The sequence below is a fragment of the Rhagoletis zephyria genome, unplaced genomic scaffold (assembly GCF_001687245.7).
Source record: "Rhagoletis zephyria isolate East Lansing unplaced genomic scaffold, Rhagoletis_zephyria_1.1 Rzeph_scaffold_00312, whole genome shotgun sequence".
Classification (NCBI taxonomy): domain Eukaryota; kingdom Metazoa; phylum Arthropoda; class Insecta; order Diptera; family Tephritidae; genus Rhagoletis; species Rhagoletis zephyria.
In genome coordinates, this window is record NW_016157396.1 from 62,216 (window position 1) to 87,722 (window position 25,507).

A 25,507-nucleotide genomic window follows, 5' to 3' on the forward strand; every position below is an offset into this window, starting at 1 on the left:
TTTTTTGCTAATAATTCTATTTTTAGAATGTTTAACTTTTAGGTGTGCTCGTCCTTAAGTTATTTGTTTTTGTTATATTTTTGGCCTTTATAACAATTATATTCAACAATTTATATTGAGCTCGAGGCCGTTTTAAATGAAAATTTGTATTATGGAAAAGCAACAATAATTTGAAAAAATGGTAGAAGTGATAGCTATTTCGGATATCACCACATTTCCTCATCAGACTTCTTTCTGTAGGATTCGAATCGACGATCACCACTGAATCCTATCGAAAGCTGTCACACCATGTTCTCACACATGTCGATTATGTAAACCCCGCTAATGGCAAATGGTAGCCAAATGTCGACAGCGTTGCCAGCATAAAATCGGCAAAGTCAATAAGAGCTCGAACAAATCCACGAAATTTTCGAACATTTGTTTGACTGCTTATGCACATTTGAAAGAGGATAATGCATGAGTTAATGAAAATATGCATTAAGCGCTCCCGTTTGTCACATGTATAAAATAGTACATACTAAGTTTAAGTTTTGATGTTGTTCTTTAGTTTTTTCAATGAACAGCATAAATGGAAAATTTTTGTTTTCTTTTTTGCTATGCTCGCTATTTTAAGTATCTGATAAATATTAAAAAACAAATCTGAACGTTATTTATTACATAATTTATTGGCTCTCGAATGAACCGATTTTCTTAACCTTTTACATATTTTTTAAAGCACACTTTCATAGTGAGGCAAGATAAAAATAAAAATGGCTGGCAGTCATAGAGCGTTCTTATTGGAACCCAACTTATCCAATTTAGAGGATATATCGAGCCCTAACCGCCAAAAAGGCAAAAGAGTCAAAAAGAAAATTTTTCAGTAGGCGTTTTTTCTTATTTACACTGCAATTACTGTAGATACTAACGTGGAGATTAATGAAAAAGTTAAGATTGATGTTAGGTATATTATACTGGCAGTTTTATTCGTCCATCATTAATGAAACAGGTGATTTTGTTGCTTACGCCCTTTTTACCGTCACAAAAAAAGGCTACAGCACGCAATTGCGGCGGTTAAGCCAAAAGAAAACCAAAAACCTTTTTTTGTCTTATTGGAGTCATTTTAAGAACGCGAAAATCGCCGACTGAACCGATTAGATGTCAGAACGGTGTCCAGCGAAAATCAGATATCAGTGTCATTTGCTCACGCTCCTCAATATATGGAAATGGTTTTTGATCGTGGCCTATGGAGGTAACGAAGGGCCAAACCTATTGAAACGGGCTCTGGGTTGGAAAAAGGTGTTAGACGACCTGTGCTGATGTTTAGCCTGACTGGGGACCCAGATTAATAACTAGCCCAGTCTCGAACTGAGTGCTCCAGATACCTGGCGACCACCGGTTTTATCTAGCTCTATCTTTGCACACGAACCTCAGTGCAAGCGGACCTCCTGTATCCGCTATTCGTGGGACCAAAGATTATGAGAGAAATTTCCAAAAAAAAAAGAATCAATAAGGAGTACGGTCCTCCAAAAACTGACAGGGTTAGCTACGACTTCGGCTTCAGCCTCGAGCATGGCAGGGGTCAGACCGAAGAGCTGCTCAGTCTCTCAAGGGAGGAAATTTCGACGGTCATGGCTTGTGTAACCGGTCATTGGCTATTTGGTGAACATGCTTCGAGATTAGGAATATTCTCCCATGAATATTGCAGAAGTTGCAGAGATGAGAAAGAAACAGTTGAGCACTTCTTCTGTAGCTGCCCAGCTTTAGCTAAGAGCAGAGCGGGCTTTCTAAGTAGGCACTTTTTTCAGCTCTCTCACGGAACTATCCGGCGTAGGAATAAAACATAAGAGCTTCAAAACGGTTCTGTGCAGAATAATCACTGACGTTCCCGTATTTTACAGTGGTATCACAATGGACCTCCAAGGCCTAAGTGAGTTAGTCATTGGACCGACTGCCATATCAACCTAACCTAACATAAGAAACGAAAAAAAAGCAATAATTTTTAAAGAAAGCTTTCTAAATATGAACGAAATCGGACAATAACTACTGGTTTACCAGACTCGTGCGCCACCTATCGGCAAAATTTTTAGTGCAGTTAGTTAATATGCGTTCTAAATATGGACGAAATCGGACTATAAATAAGGGATTTTCAAATATCTCGACTCCTGCGCCACCTATCGGATTAACTCCTCTTTCGTATTGCATTGTCATCGGGTTCTGAGCTAACTGTGAAGTTTCAAGTCTATAAGTCATTGAGAAGTTGATCAAAAATTTTTTGCAATATTTGCCCCTAAGAAACATACATACATACGTACAGAGCAAGACAAGGAGTTTTAGTTCGGATTGAAGTTCCACTCTACGGGGGTTAGGCTTTCGATGCGTTCTCCTTGTATATATAAAAAACAAGTAATTTTTACCAAAAAAAACCGACTTAGAAAAATATATATATATATTTCGTGATCCAATGATCGGATCTAAACCAGATTAGTATGGGATCACCTCTGGGACACTACCTTTCCGATGCAAAAAGAATTATCGAAATCGATGATAAAAAAAAAATATATATATATACATATTCCGACGAACTGATAACCTCCTCGTTTTTTTGGAAGTCGGTTAAAAAAACATATAGAGGCACTTCAAAACTTTCACACAAAAATGTAACAATTCCCGTCTGCAATGAAAAATTGTTCACGGAGAAAAAGGCTTAACCGAGTACAATTAAGCAATTAAGCCAAAATTGCTTTCGCTATAACTTTGTAACGGTACTTCGTAGGACTTTGAAATTTTGACAGCTGGTGCGTATGGTGGTAGGTAATCGATTTCCGTCAAAAACAGAAAATCGAACAGGTTGTCGCTTACGCCCTTTTGGCGGTTAGGGCTCGATATGTTTGAAAATAAAAAACGGTTACCTCCTTGAAAATTCGGTAAAAATTTTTACTTTCTGAATATTTTATAATAATTTTGTGAATTCGCTCGAGACTTGTTACTCGGAGGTTTTTGGGGTCGCTGATTATGAATCTAACCACGAATTTTTGAAGTTCGATATGGCGGAAAAATTTAATTAATTCGCCATATTTGATCCGGTATTTTGAATTTTAAAATTTCATGATCGTATTCGCAATGAGCGACTCCAAAAACCCCCTGAGTGAAATTTAAAGTGAATCGAATAATTTTTAAATTTTTGTCTACCACCGTATTGCATTCGACATATTGTATTTCAAAAAGACGTCAATCATCATTTAAAAGTAAGCATTTTTACCGAAAATTCAAGAATATAACCGATTCCAATTTTGGAGCTTGAGTTAACGTAGAATGCCTCATACATACAGTGACGAACAAAAGTATTGGCACAGTAAATTTTTCGCAATATATGCAAAGTTTTTTACTCTTATTTATTTGCGATAATTTTTATTAATAATATGGTTCATACTCCACCAAAAAATATAAAAATCGAATCCCCAAACTTTGTGCAAAACTCAGGAAAATTCAATAAATGTGCATACCAATTTGCAAATTGTTGTTCAGATTTTATAGAAAAATTCTATGAATGCAGTTTCAATTCTAGTATAAGGAAGTGCAAGTTTGAAGTTGCTAGAAAATCGCGTCGCTTTTTGGCAATTTTTTCACGCAGGTTCTTCCATACAAAGTATGTTCGACAATTATTTTTTGTATGGAGAAAATGAGCAACACCTTGTACTAAATAAATAGCCAAAAATCAACGCGATTTTCTAGCAACCTCAAAATTGGAATTCCTTATACTAAAATTGAATGGGCCATAAAACTGCATTCTTTGAGTTTTTCTAATAAACCTGAATAAAAAGTTGTAAATTGGTATGCAAATTTATTGAATTCTCCTGAGTTTTGCACAAAGTTTGGAGATTCGATTTTTATGTTTATTGGTGGAATATGAACCAAATTTTTATAAAAAATTATCGAAAATAGATATAAATAAAAACTGAGAAAAATCCACTGTGCCAATACTTTTGTCCGTCACTGTATATATTTAAATACTATATGATCAGGTTATCTGGTTACGTTTTTATATTTTTTTCCGTTTACAACAATAAATGACATTATAGAAAAGTTATTTTTACCCCTGGTTATCTGGGGTAATACTAGGCTTTGCGATTAATTGATTATTATAAACTTCTATTAACTAATATCTTCATACTCAATTAACCAGATACTTAATTTAAAAATGTGATTTACCAAAATTAAAATTGATAATAATCGGATTAAAAGCCTACGGAGGATTTTTGTAACTTCTATACGCATCGTTCTTCAGTAGAAGTAGTAGCCAATTTCATTAATCAACACGTTGGTTAATTGAGTACTTGATTAACCGAACAATTAATTACCCGATTCCAAAATTACTGAGTTAACTTTTAATTGGGTTCATTCATGCTATAAAATTAAAGAAATCTCGCAACAGTGGTTATGAGTAAGTTAATATAATTTGCTACAGAATTAAATAGTTCTTCAGAAATACACGCTGACCGCGATAAGCTTTCCGAGAGCTTTTATACTTATGGGTCATCTCCAAACAAAGTGTACATGGCAGGTATTTTTTATACTTTTTTTAAGATTGATAAATTTATACCAGAAATAGTTATTGTAAAATATTTTCCAAAATGCCACTTTTTTAAAAGTAAGCTAAAGGAATAAATAAGTATAGACAGTATTAGGAAAAAGTNTTGATAAATTTATACCAGAAATAGTTATTGTAAAATATTTTCCAAAATGCAACTTTTTTAAAAGTAAGCTAAAGGAATAAATAAGTATAGACAGTATTAGGAAAAAGAATACTAACCAATAGGATAAGCATTGTACTGATTTTTAACAATAAATGCATTATTTTTAAACATTTCATATCACTTTGAAACTCATTTATCAGATAAACTAATGTTGAAGTTTTTTCCACCTTCCTCATGACATCAACGTGGGGGTTTTCTTGGGAGGCAGGCCTTTCGTTTAATCTTTCTTCGGCAACAATTTCCCATAAATGTCATTTAAACACCATTGGAGAAATAAGCTGTTTAAATAAAACTACTTTTTCACCTAAAAGTGACATTCTGGAAATATTTCACATTTGTTGTTTTGTTTTAGGTGTCTTATTTCACGAAAATATAAAAACAAGGTAACCACAGAAACTCGTAAAGCAATAAACAGACATTGGTAATTAATTATTTTATTTTTAGCGGTTTTTGCATAAAAAAACTGGGTGAAATTCCGGAAATATTAAGCCACATTTTCCATGCTGCAATGAGAAATTCACTTAAAAACACAAATAATTGCTTTTATTAAGTTTCTTATGTCATTCGATCAATAACTTCTTGCGCTTCTTAACTGCAATGCACTTAGGCAAATCATGGCAAAAATAAAAAAGGGACATCGTTGAAAATTCGGAGGGACAATATTTTAATAGAATATAATAAAACAATAAAAGTTATGGTAGTCATTCAAAAACACGCATTTTTTCATTGTTTCTTTGTTTTAACTAAGTTGACTACCGTTCGCTAAAGAAAACAAAACGGCTTAAAATAATAAAAAAAAAAACTGATTTTTTGTTGGTTGATAATTTGGTTCGTATAACGCTGTTTTTGATTTTTCGTTTTACCACCATAAAATGTTTTAAAAAGGGGGAACAAAAGAATATCACTTCGTTTGGAAACGACCCTTACACAAATACTAAATATTCACTTCTTACCCGCTTCTTTGTGTCGTTTTCAGCACCCATCGAACTGCCAGCATGCGGGCCATTATTATTGTTCGCCATAGCTATTCCAGTAGGCAGTTCTTGGCGTTTGGCGTGCTGTACCTCTGCCTGTATTACATCGTATGTACCGGCTTCAGATCGTGATAATGACGAGGACTTATCGGATCCTAGGGTAAGATCATAACGATTTTGTGGAATAGCGACTTCTCCCCGTCTATCCAAAGACATGTTACCATTGATGCCGTGGTATTCTACGAATTTTTCAAAGCGAACATTCATTAAAGCAAAACATTTTGAGCTAGATATATGTATGTGTGTACATATGTACATTAGAGTAGTCCTTAAAAAAATCAAATGAAGGATTTTTTAGGTCTCACCCCCTCAATCGGTAATACCACAGTCACAGGTATCACATATAAATTTTGGTTCCCCTGTGCGACACACCTTAACCGACTTCTATCCGGGCCAAAATTTATATGTGATATCTTCGACTATGGTAGCATCGATTTTGGGTATTAGACGTAAAAAAAATTAATTTTAATTTTTTGAGTCTCCATAGATGCTTCTGAGCTTTGCTCCCTGTGCGCCACGCCTCTACCGCCTCCAATCGGGATCAAAATTTATGTGTGATATCTTCGACTATAGTAGCATCGATGAGGCGTTGAGGCTTAGGAAATATGATGTACAAATTTGCTTCCTACATTTTAGGACCACCCTAATGCGCACACATACAGTACACTCACGAACAAAACTGAGTGGAGGATGTTTTTTTTTTAATATTCACATTGGCTGATTCACAAGGTATCATAACTAGTTACACTGCCATAGTGTAAAATTTTATAAAAATTAAAAGTATTTTTGAGTGATTCATAGTGACCACCAGACAAATTTAAATGTTTTAAAATTAATGGCCCCTGTGAATACCGCAAATGTTTTTCAAATAAATAATAATAAACTGAACAAGTAAATACCCAACGAACGTGTTAAATATAGTTTATTCACCTTTCTGAAAACTGCCATTACATAGTAAGCAGGGGTAGTTTTACCCCCATTTCAAAATGTTTACATAAAATGTTCAGTTAGACTAATGAAGGAGGTCATAAGTGGGCATTACAAACATTTCCAACATCTTACTTTTTTGTGTGAAGTACAATAACACGGCATTACACTGATCATGAACTTTTTAAGTAACATAGTACAGGTTGTAGGTCTGGTCGAGTAATTCACGAAACTGCGTTTAAAACTTTTGTAAAACCCTCAACTTCTCGACTTATTCTTAAAGAAAAACATTTTTACATGACTTCCCGCATTAAAAAATTTTGAGGCCGGCTATTTTTTAGCCAATTTTAAGTTTTTATATGGCTTTGGAAAGAAAAATATTTTTACTATTTAAAGTTATAATAAGTTTTGTGAGCACATTGTAAATATGTAGAAAATTTTTGGAATAAATCTGAAATTTAAACCAATTTTTATTATTTTTTCTACAACATTTTATGCCAAAATTTTACAAGGAAATAGTCTGATTTAGTCGTTACTTCGAAAAGAATGTTTAATTCCGAGCAAAACTTGATACCATTTATAAAATTCAAGACAATTTTGGAAGATATGAATTTTCTCCAAAATTACTTCCATGTAATTATACAGAAAAATTAAAGCAGTTGAATTGGATTTGAGGGTTCAGTAGTTCGTATGGAAAAATTTGAATTTGTCTCTATAAAAGATGTCATAACTTCATAATTTTTTTATTGTTTTTAATGAATGGTACCTAGTTTTACTCGGAATTAAACATTCTCTCAGAGGTAATGACTAAAAGAGACTGTTTTCTTTTGAAATTTTGGCAAAAAGTGTTGTAGAAGTGGAAAAAATAATAAAAATTGGTCTAAATTTCAGATTTATTCCAAAAATTTTCCACCTATTTACAATGTGCACACAAAACTTCTTATTTCTTAGCTAGTACAAATATTCTTCTTTCTAAAGCCATATACAAACTTAATATTGGTTAAAAAACAACCGAGCTAACAATTGTTTGGTGCCGAATGTTATGCGAGAACGGGTTTTTAAGAATAAGTTGAGAAATTGAGGATGTTAGAAAAATTTTGAAAACAGTTTCGTTACTTAAAAAGTTCGTGCAATTTTTTTTTATATTTTGTAACACCGTGTTATTGAACCGATTTTCAAAACGTGGATATGGTTGGAAAGGGAAATGGAATACCTTTCAATTGATAAGTATAGCTATATTAGGGATGTTGCGAAAGTGGAATTTTAGACATCCGCGGATGCCAACAGTTGCTCTTGCTCTATATTTGCTTACGTTGCATTGCCAACCTTTGAAATTTTATGACGAATGTAGTGAAGTTTCACTCTCGGAAATGTAGTGAAGTTTCACTCTACGGAATAACAAACCGGTAAGATAAGAAAACGAAAACACGAGGAATAATTTATCTGCCCTGTTAGTAAAGGCAACTTTACTGCTTACATTATAAAACAGCCCTTAATGTTTATTTTATTTAGGAATTTCAGAATTTGGGGAACCTGTAACCATGGTTGCCACAATCGGTAACTTTCTACCAAAAGTGGTAACTTTTAAACGGTTTGGTAACTTTTATTTCATTTTGGTAACTTTTGCAACTAAAGATCGATTTGCATTACTAGAAAGAAATGAATTATGTTCTGCATGTGCGTAATTACAAACACTTCTACAAAATTACTTCGATAAAATTAGAGTCATCTCATATTCGAATACTGGAAATATTTCAATTACAGTGGCAGCACCAAGGGCTGCACTTCTAAAACAACTTTCGAATTTTTGCGATAAATTTGGAATTCTACCATCTCACATTTTAATAGCGGCCATTTGGCAATTTTCGGTAAGGACCATAAATCGTTTTGATTATTCCGGCACAAAAAAAAAATGTCGCGTGCTTTTTACTAGACCCACCTACCGACATGTATTTCGACTCACTGAATTCAAATCTGAGGTCCGTTTGACACCCACACTAAATTATGAAAAAGCGAAAAAATAGCAGAAAAAATTTGCAATTTTCGCAATTTACTCGAAATTTTGTACGAATCAAACAGACGGTTAAAAGCAAGACTGATAGAATACAAGATTGCGCATTCCTGCGGGTGATGACGTCAAGATAGCAACGAATAGGAAAGAGTAATTGGAGCTGGAGGAGAGAAAGAGTGTTAACTGTCAAACCGATCCCGTACTCGGTTCTCTGACTATTGAGAGGACAAAAAGGAGAGTAAATACAGAAGTTATCAGTTTTAGTCCGAGAATTTTTTGCTGGTAAATTCTGGTAAATGTGTCAAACGATCAGCTGTAGTGTGTTTGGCAACCAAATTGTAAACAAAAGAAAAGTGGACTCTGCTAATTCATGTTGAAAAGTATTTAATTACTTGTTTAAGTGGATTCTAACAAATTTGAAAGTATTTTTGGTTATTTACATGTGTGAGCTGAGTGTGTTTACATACAAAATAAGCAACAATTTACAACCAAAATTTGGAGGTTATGTTGAAGTTGACAGATATTACCATTTTTTACTAGAAAGCGATCCCGTACTTTTCAATGTTACTCTCTCGCTGAGCGAATTTTTATTTTTTGACAGTTTTACTAGTCCGAGTTCGAGGAATACGGGATTGCACCTATAAACATCTCTGCATACATACAAACAGTTTGCTAAAATGACGTCACACGAACAACTGATTCTATCAAATTCGCCAAGAACAAAGTAGCGGTACTGCTGATTGCGCCTCCTCTGTCTCTCTACATCGTGGGTTAAAAGCACCCATAACTTTTTTTTGTGTGCCGGTGCCATTATTCCGTGAGTCGCAAATAACGGCACATTCCGAACGTAAAATGACACTGAAATTGGCACAACGTCGAAACCGGTTTGTCTCCAAACCAAATTTGATAAGGGATGATGGAAAATCGCTCCACATTACATCATACTCCTATCCTGTCGGAAACACCAACAACGAAAATGAGAATAACAGCACATGCAACAATTAATTGTAATAAAAATATTTTCTAATAAAAAAAATTATTATAATTGTCAATAGCATTTTTAATCTTGATAATTTATCAAGAAAATAGATTTAAACTTCTGTGCTAGAACTGGGAGTTCTTGATAAATAATCAAAAATTGACAAATTATAAAAATATTGAATTTATTAAGTCAAAGAAACGGTATGTAAGTATATACACATTTGTTGTGAAATATACCAGTTTTATTAAGTATATTTTTTTCTCAGTGAAGAAGTGAAGATTTTGGTAGTGAAAATTTGGTAACTTTTCTTAAGAGATTTTGGTAGAAAAAAATGTTGGCGAGAGACAACATGCCTGTAACGTCATCAGCGTTTTTTTTTATTGTAGTTTTTGTAATTCATTTTAAATACTTTCTTCTGCGACTACTTGAAAAATGTGTGCTTATAGCGAGCTAATATGTAGGTGGATATGGAAAATAAATTATTATTTTCCAGGAATAAAAATGTTGATCAAAATTCTGTTTCCAAAGTCGTGGCTGCCAGCCGAATCGGATCAGAATATTGTTATATTTTATAAGCATTTCAATTATTGGAATCACGGATGATGGGGGTCTCAGATAGTTATGTAACTCTTATCTAATTAAAGATCAGACCTATAGCTTTTTAGTTATTTGAGCATCGATTCTCTTCATAGCCAAACGTTGATCATTTCTGTTGGAAAACCCTATTGAAGGAGCTTACTCTTTGCTTTAAATAGCAAAGAAGGAAGACGTAGGGGGAGAGTTTTACCACATAATTTTTTAGCCAAGGATCCAATGTATATCCCTACGAAAAAAACATTGCCCGACAAGTAAACAAAATTATTGTACTACATATTTGAAATTTGTGCTACAAATAAATTCCCCAAAGAGCCTCACTCATTTGAAATGGTTAAGNTTTTTTAGCCAAGGATCCAATGTATATCCCTACGAAAAAAACATTGCCCGGCAAGTAAACAAAATTATTGTACTACATATTTGAAATTTGTGCTACAAATAAATTCCCCAAAGAGCCTCACTCATTTGAAATGGTTAAAACGAATATATGTAACATCAAAAGCAAATCACGAAAATTTGGTTTAAAATTACAGGGCACACTTTCTTCTTTTATGTCTAGTAGCTTTTTTAAGATTGATCCAAAATAATCATAATGAAGGAAGAAACCAAATCAGATATTTAAAGCATAGAAAAAAAGGATTATTAAATGGACAGTGTTCTCTTTTACGTACGTCAAAGGTCAAGTAGAAGTGGGAACATGTATAACTGCCCATTGATAGCTCGGTTATATAACTTAAGAAATAATATGCTCAGAGACACTTTTATCAAAGTTTATAAATATGACATTTGACCAGTTTTGTTACACAAATATTCCCATGTGCGGCGCCCGGGTAACACGACCACAGGAAAAAAATATTGCTTACAATTTGTCATTTTGTTTGCCAGATATCCGTTTTATCGGTGCACTTGCACAACATTCGCATTCGCAAAAGCTCCGCATTGATTATATGTAAAAATTACTGCGGAAGCTCCGGGGTTTCGAATGCGAGTGTGAATATTCGCAACAATCCTGATCTATATATGTATATAATGTACACATATTTCGAGAAAACTAAACAAACGAAATTATAGAAATTTTTTTTAATAAAAATTTATGTTTTGCTTAAAAAAATACGTATTTTTTCCAAATTTTCACTCTTTTTGTAAATATCGTTTTGTTTTGATATACATATCTTATAACTATTTGCGTATTTAAAAACCAAAAACATATATTTTGATTTGAAAAAGGACATAATTTCGTTTTTCTCGAAATATGCATGTATTGCTTATATAGATATACATAGGTACTTAATGAAAAGTATTTCAATTACTTTTCCAACCATACTTATCCACGTTTTGAAAATCGGTTCAATAATTTTTGAAAAACAAGCTTTTGAAAATATTGAAAATTTTACTATTACCATCCACTTGGCCCGCCCCTTTTAATTTGTAGCAAAACAAAATTCATACCATCAAAATCAAAAATAAGGGGCGATCCACGCCCTCTTTTTTTTGTTCTCTAGCGTTCGGGCCCTATTCTTTACTTTTACCGAAATCGAAGATATGTATACTGACATTTTTCTTAATATTTTCTTTTTGTGCTAGAAAAGGTAAAAATTACTTAAACTAAAAATCATTGTTCGCTAAATCGCTCCCCCTTTTATATATCACAGTTCAATTTAGGTTGAAAAGTATGCTCGAAAAAAAAATCTAGATTGTTCATATTCACTGCATTATNTTCTTTTTGTGCTAGAAAAGGTAAAAATTACTTAAACTAAAAATCATTGTTCGCTTAATCGCTCCCCCTTTTATATATCACAGTTCAATTTAGGTTGAAAAGTATGCTCGAAAAAAAAAATCTAGATTGTTCATATTCACTGCATTACNCAAATTTTCACTCTTTTTGTAAATATCGTTTTGTTTTGATATACATATCTTATAACTATTTGCGTATTTAAAAACCAAAAACATATATTTTGATTTGAAAAAGGACATAATCTCGTTTTTCTCGAAATATGCATGTATTGCTTATATAGATATACATAGGTACTTAATGAAAAGTATTTCAATTACTTTTCCAACCATACTTATCCACGTTTTGAAAATCGGTTCAATAATTTTTGAAAAACAAGCTTTTGAAAATATTGAAAATTTTACTATTACCATCCACTTGCCCCGCCCCTTTTAATTTGTAGCAAAACAAAATTCATACCATCAAAATCAAAAATAAGGGGCGATCCACGNAAAAACAAGCTTTTGAAAATATTGAAAATTTTACTATTACCATCCACTTGGCCCGCCCCTTTTAATTTGTAGCAAAACAAAATTCATACCATCAAAATCAAAAATAAGGGGCGATCCACGCCCTCTTTTTTTTGTTCTCTAGCGTTCGGGCCCTATTCTTTACTTTTACCGAAATCGAAGATATGTATACTGACATTTTTCTTAATATTTTCTTTTTGTGCTAGAAAAGGTAAAAATTACTTAAACTAAAAATCATTGTTCGCTAAATCGCTCCCCCTTTTATATATCACAGTTCAATTTAGGTTGAAAAGTATGCTCGAAAAAAAAATCTAGATTGTTCATATTCACTGCATTACCAATACTTTCCCGTGATTTAGGATTTTTTTCTATTTAGGTAGCAATTTAGACGTACTCGCACACAGCCCTAAACGTAGTTTAAACGCTCGAGCTGGCTGGTTTAAAATAACATTAGCCAATCACATGTCGACCAACTGTTCAAGATAAACGCATTTTGCGTAATCTTAGTTTAAACTTACACTGAAAATCTGGCCCATAATCTAATATTTAAGAAATTCTACAGTGGGGAGCAGAAATGAGTACACGGCGATTTTTATTAAAAAATTGATTCATGCTTAACCAAAACCATATGAATTAAACTGGGTTGGGTACAAAATTAGTATGGTTCAATATTCTGTATTTAAAATTGTATTTTAATATTCCGTATTGCGAAATTCTGTACGGAAAACTCTGAAAACCATATGGATGAATAAAACAAGTGCGTACTTTGAAAAAAATTGAATTCTTATAAGACTTGGTACCTTTGGCTGCCATATTGGATCTGCCATTTTTTAATTTGAAAATCGGACTTTATATTCGGAACCAGTGACCTCAAGGAACCCTGGACACCAAGATAAAAGTAAATCTATCAATATTTATCATAAAGTTTTGTGACACAAAGTTCGCAATGTTTTTTGAGGTTAGAAAAAAATTCTTACGTGATGGATCAAAGCGGACTTTAGATTCGTGTTCAGCTAACCTAAAAATATAAAGAATGCTTACCCTAATCAAAAGAATCTTTCATCATTTTTTTTAAGTCCTGTAATATTTATTTAATTTTTTATTATTATTTTTTTACATTACCGCGATTGAAAACTGAGTTTTTATTTCAGTTCCTACATTATTAGATTCTATTATTCGTAGTCTAGGATTCCCATATAATGATTAAATTATTATTTACTTATAAAATTAAAACTTAACTCCGATTATACAGAATACCTTCATACCCGAAAGTATCGATACAAGTAGGTATCGATACTTTAGATGCGGTATCAATTCCTGCATGGTATCGCTTCATCCCTAACTTAAAAAAGCAGGAGGTTAACAATTAGCCGGAATATTTTTATGTACAGTCAGTCAATAAAGTTTAGGTAAAGCGAATTTTTTACAATACGGGCAACTATTTTTTAAATATTTTATTTTTCGCAAATTTTTTAAAAAAATATGGTTAATTCTACAAAAAAAAAACCCAAAAAGAAAAGTTCCAAACCTTGTGCAAAATTAAAGAAAATTCTGCAAAATTTCATTCAAATATTGCACTTTTTATTTACGCTCTCTAGAAAAAATTTGAGTATGCAGTTTCTTAGTCCATTCAATTTTAGTATAATAAAAGTATGAGGAAGCTAGGACTTACGATTGATTTTTGGGAAATTTTTTTGTTGAAGGTGTCGCACATTTTTTCCATATAAAAAAATTATCAAACATTATTTTATATGGAGAAAATGAGCGACACCTTCAACAAAAAAAAATTCCTAAAAATCAATGGTAAGTCCTAGCCACCACAAACTTGCACTTTGTTATACTAAAATTGAATGGGCTAGAAAACTGCATACCCAACTTCTTTCTAGAGAGCGTAAATAAAAAGTGCAATATTTGTCAATGTTATTGTGGCTTGTTAACATTTTTTATTTTTAATATTTTTATTGAGCTTTGTACCACGATTGTTTATTAGGAAAAATTGAAAAAGCAACAAAGTCTAAGCGGTAGAAGTTATAGCACTATTTCGGAGATCACCACATCTCCTCATCAGACTTCTTTTTTCAAGACTTCAGCAGGGAACGAACTGCGAATTCGATGTTCAAAGTCAGAAGCGTTAACCACTGAGCTATGTACATCCCGTAAACTCTTGTTGCTAATTCATTTTCCTTATTCAACCAACTACTATCAAGTGCAGCTGATTTGCCGCTATTTAAACTCGACAGCGTGGTTGTTGTTGTCAATTCTATACATCCATTTGCTTATTTGCTTTTTTGTATAGTTTCAGGCAGGCTCTTCCTAAACTATGTATTTGTCAATGTTATTGTGGCTTGTTAACATTTTTTATTTTTAATATTTTTATTGAGCTTTGTACCACGATTGTTTATTAGGAAAAATTGAATTGTGCTGAAGTCTAGAAAAAAGAAGTCTGATGAGGAGATGTGGTGATCTCCGAAATAGTGCTATAACTTCTACCGCTTAGACTTTGTTGCTTTTTAAATTTTTCCTAATAAACAATCGTGGTACAAAGCTCAATAAAAATATTAAAAATTAAAAGTGCAATATTTGAATGAAATTTAGCAGAATTTTCTTTAATTTTGCACAAGGTTCGGAACCCTGATTATTGGGTTTTTTGTCGTAGAATTGACCATATTTTTATAAAAAATTATCGAAAATAAAATATTTAAAAATAGTTGCCCGTATTGTAAAAAATTCGCTGTACCTAAACTTTATTGACTGACTGTACATATGTTACCGGATATCTTTGGATCACGTGAACCGTTGTCGATAATTTTTCGGAAAGTTCCGACCATTGGATCATAAAAAATGTTAAAATATACTGAATATTTGGGTTCAATTTATGTATTAAATCAAGTAAAAAATTGATTATTGAATTTCTTTATTTATTTATGTAATCATTAATTGAATTCTTATTAAGTTTGAAACATTCGTTTTAATTTTAAAGTGTTTTTTCGTTAAATTTAATATTTGATGACAATGTCAATGAAGTGTATGCTTGTCGTTTTGTTCAATCCAGTCGATACGTACGTAATTTATGAAAAGTCGTTCTTTCATTCTAAGAAGTCCAAGCAATATTTAAATCTACATTTACACGACAAGCGACATTCGTTTTTCAACTGATTACTTTATAGATTTCCACAAATACATTTCGATCTTAACGTCCATTAATTGCAGGCGTTGTAAACAGTAGGCAACAATTTGACAAATATGAATTTCTTCACGCATCCGACTGGACCATTGTAAATATATGTGAGGAGTATATGTATTGTAAAGTGTCTAATGTGCTCGGTTTTGCTTAATACGCTTAAATGCATAACTGTAATTTTCTATCTTCATAGCGTCTTTTAGAACTTTTGCGTTCATTAAATTTACTTATCTTCTAGTTAAACTATTTATATTATTTCTTTAACACGCACCGAAATTTAATAAGTTAACATTACTTGTAAACTAGAAACAATGACATTCTCAGATTTCTTAATTACTAAATATTGACAACAACAAATCATAACATTTGGCACAGTTCTAATTACATTTAAAAACATACAAATTTATATCATGGATATATAATAAAGTCCGATTTAAAGGACATTTTTTCGGTTTTACAATAACATAATTCAAATATACTAGAATATATCAATTATACTTCAGTGTATTAATAAGAAAAAATTTGATAATTGAAAAGTGTATGAAAATGCATTGGATTTATTAGTTAAAACTATGATACAAAAATAGAAGGTATGTATCTCCATTTAATGACATTCGTTGTAGTTGCTACCAGACTTATTGGCAGTATGTTTTTTTCCTTGGAACAGGTAAAGTAAAATTTGTGAAGGGTATTTTTATAACAGGCAAATGGAAATGTATGAAGGTAAGTGAAGTTTTATGAAGATATAAAACTCGTAAATATATACATATGTGTAAATCCTGGATAACGGGCGTGGTAATTTTAGGACTAAAGTTAAAAATCTTAATTTTATTGTGGATTTCGGCAGAATATGTATCCATTCACTAACAACGTTTGTTCTGCAACTTTTTTGTTAGAGAAGATGGTCTTATTTTGAAGTTATTGCAAATGCGTATTCAAACTGTTTTTTTTTAACAAAGTACCGTATTTGAAGAAGGGGGCTAACCCTTTCAAATGAGCCTGGTTTTGAATATGTACGACAATTTTGGAAAAAAACTAAACAAATGTCACCATATATTGCCACCTGTTTTTTTTATATAATAGTTACAATTTAAGCAAAGTTTCAAGTACAGCTATATCGAAAAGTGGAGCCAATCGGGAAAAACTGGGAACGCCATTGAATTTAGAAGGCTCCAGTTAAGTATGAGCAACTATCAGATCCTCGTCGAAAAAAAGTTTCTTTGATACCACGCTCGAAATATTCTGACTACAAGAAGAGGCATCATTAAAAGTAAGTAAATCAGGGGTTTTACACACTTCTAAACAAAATTTTTTGTAGCATTGTACAGGTTTATGTAATTTTATAAGGACTAGTAGTTATAGAAAGATTTAGATCGTTTTCACATATTTTCCAAATGTGCCTTCAATTAAGATCTTTTTGGAATAAAACTTACGCTCAAGATCGCAGAAGATATTATCTTTAAAAGTTGGTTTATTCTGAAAGCACACCTCTTGCTAAGGTATCAAATTATTCTTAATTATTTGTAGAATACAATACATACTTAAAAATTTCTTAAAATTAAATGCTTCAAAAACTATAGGCGATAACCGAAAATTTTGAAAATTGTGAAATGTGGAGTTACAGACTTTGAGCCACTTGCCATTTCGTTATTTTTTAATGCACAATTTTCTTACCTACTACATATGATGTCTATACATAAATGCTAAGTGCCCAATAAATTAGAATATGGGGTGCTTCAAAAGTTATAACATAATTATTTATGCCCCTTTTAAAAATTACATAATAAATTCACTTGTTTTTATTATTATTTTTTTATTTAAACACCTATAATTCAAAAGTTATGCAGCAAATTGATCCAAATTTTTTTTTGAGGCTTCAAGTATACCTCAGTGAATTATATCCGAAAGCAACCAGCTTGATATAGTTTACAACAGTGAAAGTAAAGCTAAATAATACAAAGGTTACTTGTTTTTTAGATTTGCAAATATACTCACGAAACTATGGCCAAATATAGTAAAACTGCGTTTCAGTTTTTAACTCTGACGTCAGGATTTTTTTTCAAAGGACTTTGAAATTTTAAAGATATGATTAACTCAAAAAATTATTTAAAACAACCAGTGCAATGTAGAATAAAAATATGGGTACCAAATGAGTAGAAAATTTTGTAGAATTTAAAAACAATAAAGTTTTTTGGTTTACAACGACGAATAGGTATTGAAAATGCTCTTTTAATAAATTTTATCTTTTTAATAATAACGTTAATAACGTTTGCAGGAATCAATCATTTCAAATCAAATCATCAATCATTTCATTTTTCAAAAAAAAAAAAAAAAAATTAATATTGCATAGTTTCAAGGATATTTAAGGACAAAATTTGTAAAGATCATTTTCCATACCCATTCGTCCTTATGCACCAAAAAGATTATTCTGTTATATTTCTACAGAATTTTTTCTTTTAAATGATACCCTTATTGTTAACCTACATTGCACTGAATTTTTTAAATAATCGGCCTTATCGCGAATTTCATGTGAACAAATATTCCCAAAAATTATAAAGCAAAACTAAATATATAATAACATATTTTGTCCAGGGACCGTAACGGTTATAACTTTTATTATAAAAATCACTTTTTAATCGTTATTAACTGGGTTTTATTTTTTGCTAAAAACATAACGATTATTTTTTGAGTTTTATTTTTTGCTCGGAAAATAATCGTTACGTTTTAAGTTTAATTTTTTGCTCGGAAAATAATCATTACGTTTTAAGTTTTATTTTTTGGTCGTAAAATAATGGTTACGTTTTAAGTTTTATTTTTTGCTCGGAAAATAATCGTTACGTTTTAAGTTTAATTTTTTGCTCGGAAAATAATCATTACGTTTTAAGTTTTATTTTTTGGTCGTAAAATAATGGTTACGTTTTAAGTTTTATTTTTTGCTCGGAAAATAATCGTTACGTTTTAAGTTTTATTTTTTGCTCGGAAAATAATCGTTACGTTTTAAGTTTTATTTTTTGCTCGGAAAATAATCGTTATTTCTTGAGTTTTATTTTTTGCTCAGAAAATAAAACTTAATTTTTGCGTATGTATGCGTATGCGTATGCGTGAATAGATAGGGGCGGCTGCATTGAACTTTTAACGCCACTGTGGAGTGGGTAATGAAAATACAGAGAGTAAGATACAACGGCAGAAACCAGGACCGTAACGGTTATAAGTTTTATTATAAAAATCTCTTTTTAATTGTTATTAACTGAGTTTTATTTTTTGCTCGGAAAATAATGGTTACGTTTTAAGTTTTATTTTTTGCTCGGAAAATAATGGTTACGTTTTAAGTTTTATTTTTTACCCTTAAAATAATCGTTACGTTTCAAGTTTTATTTTTTGCTCGGAAAATAATTGTTATTTCTTGAGTTTTATTTTTTGCTCAGAAAATAAAACTTAATTTTTGCGTATGCGTATGCGCTTTTTTGCACTGTGGTTCTCTTTGTTTCTGCCCTGGTATCTGTATTGAAAACGATGTAGATCACCTTCATCCTCATCTTCGTCCTTATCTTCATCTTCATCTTCATCTTCATCTTCATCTTCATCTTCATCTTCATCTTCATCTTCATCTTCATCTTCATCTTCATCTTCATCTCCATCTCCATCTCCATCTCCATCCTCATCTTCATCTTCATCTTCATCTTCATCTTCATCTTCGTCATTATCTTTAACCTTGTATTTTTATTTATGTTTAACTTTGTCCTGTTCTTCATCTTTATCATTGGCTTGACCCTTCAATATAGTTTGTGAGTGTCTGTGGTTTTGTCGTTGCCCTTCTCTTTGTTTCTGCCCTAGTATCTTGCTCTCTGTATTTTCATTACGCACTCCACAGTGGCGCTTAATATTCAATGCAGCCACCCCCTGTCTATTCACGCATGCGCATACGCATATGCAAAATTAAGTTTAATTTTCTGAGCAAAAAATAAAACTCAAGAAATAACGATTATTTTCCGAGCAAAAAATAAAACTTACAACGAAACGATTATTTTTTGAGGAAAAAAATAAAACTTACAACGTAACGATTATTTTCCGAGGAAAAAATAAAACTGAAAATGTAATGATTAAACTTGATTCTTATAAGTAAAGATTAAAAAATAAAAATCAGTGCCGCTGAAGGTATTCCGAGTAACAAGAAATATTTGTGTTTACTCCTAATGTACGTAGCATTTCTCTTTCAGCGTGATTTTTTGAGTTGAAATTTCAAGGGATTTGCGGTCCCTGATTTTGTCCATTGAAAAGAATCCTGACGTCAGTACGCAGTTTTATTATAATTTACCCACAGTTTCGCGAATGTATTCATTTTATGTGTGTGTAAAATTTACTGTCGCATGGTGTAATCAGTCAAAAGGTGGATTTTGTTTTTTTTTGCTAGCTACGGCCTTGTGTATTTCAGTGAAGGGGATAGTGGCGGCCTTTTGCGGCTAGGATGCAACTTATCTCCGTTCGGGTATAAACTGAAATAATTAGTCTTTTCAAGGGAAAAATTCATGCCATATATGTACATAGTAAATAAAGATATTAGTACTGATCCTACTTGTTGAATTTTGAAAGTTTTTAGACAACTCAGGATCAGTGCATATGTGTGCATGTATACACATGTCTGTACATATGTACATTAGCGTGCTATTTTCGCGACTATTTTCTTTTCGCTACCACCTCGAAATTTTGTGGAAAATACCTAAAAAAATCCCTGAAAATCTGAGCCCTCAATACTAATGTTAAACAGCTGCTGTCGTTTAGTGGATAGCAGTGCACGCTACCATTCCGCAGGGACTGGTTTTCTATCAAACTGAAATTTTCAACTTATCCTTAAGAACCCATTTTTACATGTCTTCCCGCACTAAACCATTTTTAGCTCAGTTATTTTTTACCCAATTTTAAGTTTTTATATAACTTTGGAAATAATAACATTTGTACTATCTATTTAAAGAAATAATAAGTTTTGTAAATATGTGTAAAACATTTGGAATAAATCTGAAATACACACCACTTTTTAAACATTTTTATTGGGAAAAATTCAAAAGAAAATTGTTTCATTTTTATTTTTTATTGAGCTTTGTACCACGATTGTTTATTAGAAAAAATTGAAAAAACAACAAAGTCTAAGCGGTAGAAGTTATAGCACTATTTCGGAGATCACCACATCGCCTCATCAGACTTCTTTTTTCTAGACTTCAGCAGTTTTACCGGTAAAAATAAATGTATGAAGAAAAAAAATATTTTTTGCCTAAAATATTAAATTTTTTTATTTTTTAAATTCATAAAAATCCAAAACGGAAAAAAAGGCAAGTCGTATTACTTTCACGCAAAGTCACATAACCTTTAAGCAAAATGAGACATAGATCATGAAAATCGATGGACGCGTTTCGCTTTTATACACAATTAAGTGAAGGTATCTCATTAAAGGTTATGTGACTTTGCATGAAAGTAATACGACTTGCCTTTTTTCCGGTTTCGATTTTTTATGAATTTAAAAAATAAAAAAATTTAATATTTTAGGCAAAAAATATTTTTTTTCTTCATACATTTATTTTTACAGGCAAAACTGTTGATTATATAGAAAAACGTTATATGAACAGATTAAAGGAATTGTAATTTTTAATTTTTTTAAATTTGTTTGAGCAAAATCGGACTAGTGGTTCTCGAGTTATGTCAAAAAAAAGACCACCAAAGGTGACAATTTCCCCTATATGATAGTTACTAACTTCAAATCGATATATCTCGATTCCTAGACGTGACCCAGCGAAACGCCGGGCCACGTATAACTTGTTTTTGACCGATATAACATTTCCCGTTGGTTTCATCCCATCACGATTTTGACTGTCGCATAGTGTAATGAATAGACAATTTCGGAAGTTATAATTTTTGCAAAATCAGATCGATAATATTTCACAGAAAATTTGAATCAGTTGGATTGGATTCACTTTCGAGGTTTCAATAGTTCGTCTAGCTGCAATAAAGAACAATTTTACTATGTCTCTTTATAAAAAACGTCATAACTTCATACTTTTTTATTGATTTTATTAATGGGAACCAAGTTTTACCCAAAATTAAACAATCTCTCCGATGTAGTCGTTACCAATTTCTTTGAATATTTTGGCAAAAAAGCTGTAGAAGTGGAAAAGGTAATACAAATTTGTGTAAATTTCAGATTTATTAGAAAAACAAAACTTATTAGTTCTTTAAAAAGTGGAAACACTGATGCTTATGTGGCTCGCAACTCCAGCAGGGCATCAATGTTTTAATGAAAAGAATGCAAGAAAAAAGACACAGATGGAGATTTAAATTAACAATTACGTGCTAGGTTTTTATTCAAAGCGTTTGGTTTAGGAGAATATTGTACAATATTACCTTTGGTGTGAGATGAAGGGGTGGTGGCTGAAAGACGTCCGTGCTTGATAAAGAGAAAACTGGAATGGCCGCGCTTTTGTTGGCGGATTGAGCCGAACCCTCAAACAGCGAGCTGTTTTGAGGGAAATTTGGCTAATTCGTTACACTAATTGGCGCGAAAAATAATGCAATTATTTATATGTTCACATGTACATATCGGTGTGTGTATGCACATGAACATTAGGGTGGTTCACCCATTCAAAGTTTGGTTTAGGCTAGACACTAAATATTCTTGTTTCTAAAGCCATACAAAAACTTAAAAATTTATAAAAAATAACCGAGCAAAAAATTTTTTAAAATAATTTGAGAATTTAAGGATGTTAAAAAAGTTTTAAAAACAGTCTCGTGGATTACTCGGCCAGCTCTGCGACCTATACTACGTCCTTAAAAAGTTTCTGCATTTGTTTTATGTTGTAACACCGTGTTCTTGAGCGAAATTGTTGATCAACTTCAAAGCCCAATGCCTCAAGAAATTGAATTTCCTATAAGTTTGCCATTTACATTTTTTCTGTAGCTATTGTTATGTAATGAACAAATTTGGTTTAGTTACCCGCACTACCTTGCTGGTGGGATTGAGGGTTACGCCGCAATGGACACTTTTGTAGCTGTAAAATTTCGAAGAAAAAATCTAAGTTTACATGTATTTTAAGTCTTTGTAAGCCTTGGTCCAGCACTTAATATTAAAATTAAGGGCTAAAATTTTCACAGACTTTTTTTAGGTTTTCCGCGAAAAAGCACGCTAATGAACATACATTTGGAACTACATAAGTATCTATATTTCAAAGAAATAATTACTTAATTCTTTTCCTGTATTCGATAATTTGTTAAAAAACTATTAGATAAAATGCAAACATAGGATGCATTCCAAAACGTCAAAATATAAATACCAGTCTCTTTTATTTCTACACCGCACTAAAAGAAACAAGTAAGAAAGTCTCAGTTCGGGCGGAGTCGAACATTAAATACCCGGCGCAAGTATTAAATATATGATTTTCACGTTTCCGAAAGCTACCGCTACATGGTAAGCCGGGGTGTATCAATTTTGAGTAAATTAGCGTACTTAAATTTCGAAGTTTCAAGCATTTCTGAAATTTACCGTTATATGAAAAGTGACCCCAATTTTAGTCCGATTTCAATAATTAATAAGTAACGTTTTGCTTTTATGTGGTAAGCACAATAACCAAGCCGAGTTTGGTACAAATTGGTAGAACGGTTACCGAGATACATACATATGTATATGTGATCATAAGTGGGCGGTGCCAAGCCCATTTTCCAAAAATTTTATCATAAACGTATTTCTTGGTAAAGAATTGTTGCAAGTATCAATTTTGAATAAATTAGCTTTAATATTTACTGAGTTATCGAAGATTTCGTATTTCTCCAAATTTCCGTTATATGTACGGTGACCATCCGTTCTGTTTTTTGCAGGACCGTACTGTTTTTCAAAGGTCGGTCCTGCGTAGTTTTTCAAACCTGAAAACCCTAAAAATGTAATGATTTTTTCCAAGTGTCCTGCATTTGTCCCGCATTTTATTCGTTATTTTAAAATTATCGGACAATGGATGGATTTTTTCAAAAAAGTGTTTTTGGGTACTTTGCGTATCTTTTCTTCAATATCTCATGAAAAGATCTCCAAATTACCGTAAACGACTTACAGCTCGAAGTGTATTCATGTGCCTCTTACCAAAATATATAACTTGTGGCGACTTCAATGAAAATTATTAGTGCTACAGGCGAAAAAATTGAGATTTTCAATCAAATGCGCAGTTTCATTTGATTATTTTTTTCATTATTTAAAAAAATCGATAAAGACGATACATTACAGTAAACTTTGAGCCAAAGATAATGAAAATCGGATTAGAAATCTAGATGCTATGGAGCGCAATCTGCTCAAATTATANTTTTAAAGTTTAAAATGTATTAAGAATTTAGAATCATAAATACTCTTTTGATATTTTTATACTACGTAAATATATGTAGGCATATTTTTGAAAAATTGTCCTTCATTTTGAATCCATATTTATGGTCACCGTAGTTATATGGGATGTGGGCGTGGTTATTGTCCGATTTTAAAAATTTTCAGCCATTTGGTATGCTGTAGCAAGGCTAACAACTGTGTCAAGTTTGGAAGAAATTGGTGCAGGGGTTACCAAGATATACACATGTAACCACAAGTGGGCGTGGATGCGCCCATTTTATAAAAATTTATAATATTCTTATTTTTCGTAAATATCAATTTTGAGTGAATAATTTTCAGTAGTTACTAAAATATCGCAGTTTTCGTATTTCTGAAAATTGCCGCTATATGGGAGGTAGGCGTGGTTACTGCCCGATTTTGCCCATTTTCAATACCATCCAGATGGACGGACGGACGGACGGACAGACAGACATGGCTCAATCGGCTTCTCTTTTCTGATTCTGATCATTTATGTATACATTTGTCTATAGCTATCTCGATTCCTTTAGGCTGTTACAAACAACCGTTATGCGAACAAAGTTATAATACCCTTGTGGACAAGTCCACTCGGGTATAAAAATATGAGAGCAAAAACTAAATTGCTCTGAAGAAGTGTATGTGTAATTTATGAAACTCCAAATTAATTAATTTTCCGTCAAAACTCTTTTATTGAAACTACATACATATATTCTATTTTTGTATCATGGTTAAAATTATAAGCGTTGCACACAGAATGCGGAGGCGAAAGCGGTGCCGAGCTGAGCGAAGCTTAAATAATTAAAGAAACCCGTTGGTGTAAAAAAGGGGCACAAATTTTAATGCAAATGTCTTGGAAGGAAGACTAGGAAATTGTGCGTTTCTCCGGCTAAAACTTTAATTTTGTTACACCAACGTGTTTAGCAATAATTTTCACGATTTCTCAAAGGATGAAAGTTGTTTGCTTCTCCTCCATAATCGGTAAGAGTATGGCGGTCTGAACCGCGATTTCGTATTCTACACCTTTCATTCAGATAGTCACAATTCAAGTTCAGAAAGTCCATTTCAAATTCAGAATTTCCATTTCAAATTAAAAAAATTACAATCCCAATTCAGAATTTTCACTTCAAATTCAGAAAGTTGCCATTCCAATTCAGAATTTCCAGAGTAAATTAATCAAATCACAATTTAAATTTAGAATGTTACAATTTAAATTCAGAATTTCTATTTTAAATTCAGAAACTTTCATTTCAAATTCAGTTAACAACAAATTCGGAAATTTCCAATTTAAGTTGAGAAAATTTCATATTCACTGTACGATTTTGAGATTTTAAGTTGTATAGAAGCAATTGTGTCACAAAGTTTTAAAATTTTTTTTAATCTGCATACATAAATATGTTTGTGGAAGTGGTAACAACAACCCAGCTAGCAAAATTTCCAGA

At 32.0% G+C, this 25,507-nt stretch overlaps 1 protein-coding gene across 2 annotated transcripts in view; it reads right to left on the reverse strand.

Moving 5' to 3' along the window:
- The window catches only part of Cdep (Chondrocyte-derived ezrin-like domain containing protein), a 306,470-nt gene that overhangs the window by 55,526 nt on the left and 225,437 nt on the right, over positions 1-25,507 (reverse strand). The window contains exon 10 of one of the 2 annotated variants that reach the window (XM_017610410.1): positions 5,687-5,946. The exons of the other annotated variant lie outside the window; for it this stretch is intronic. Within the exon in view, the coding sequence (XP_017465899.1) occupies positions 5,687-5,946 (260 nt within the window). The remainder of the gene's footprint in view (positions 1-5,686; positions 5,947-25,507) is intronic. 2 annotated transcript variants of the gene reach the window in all.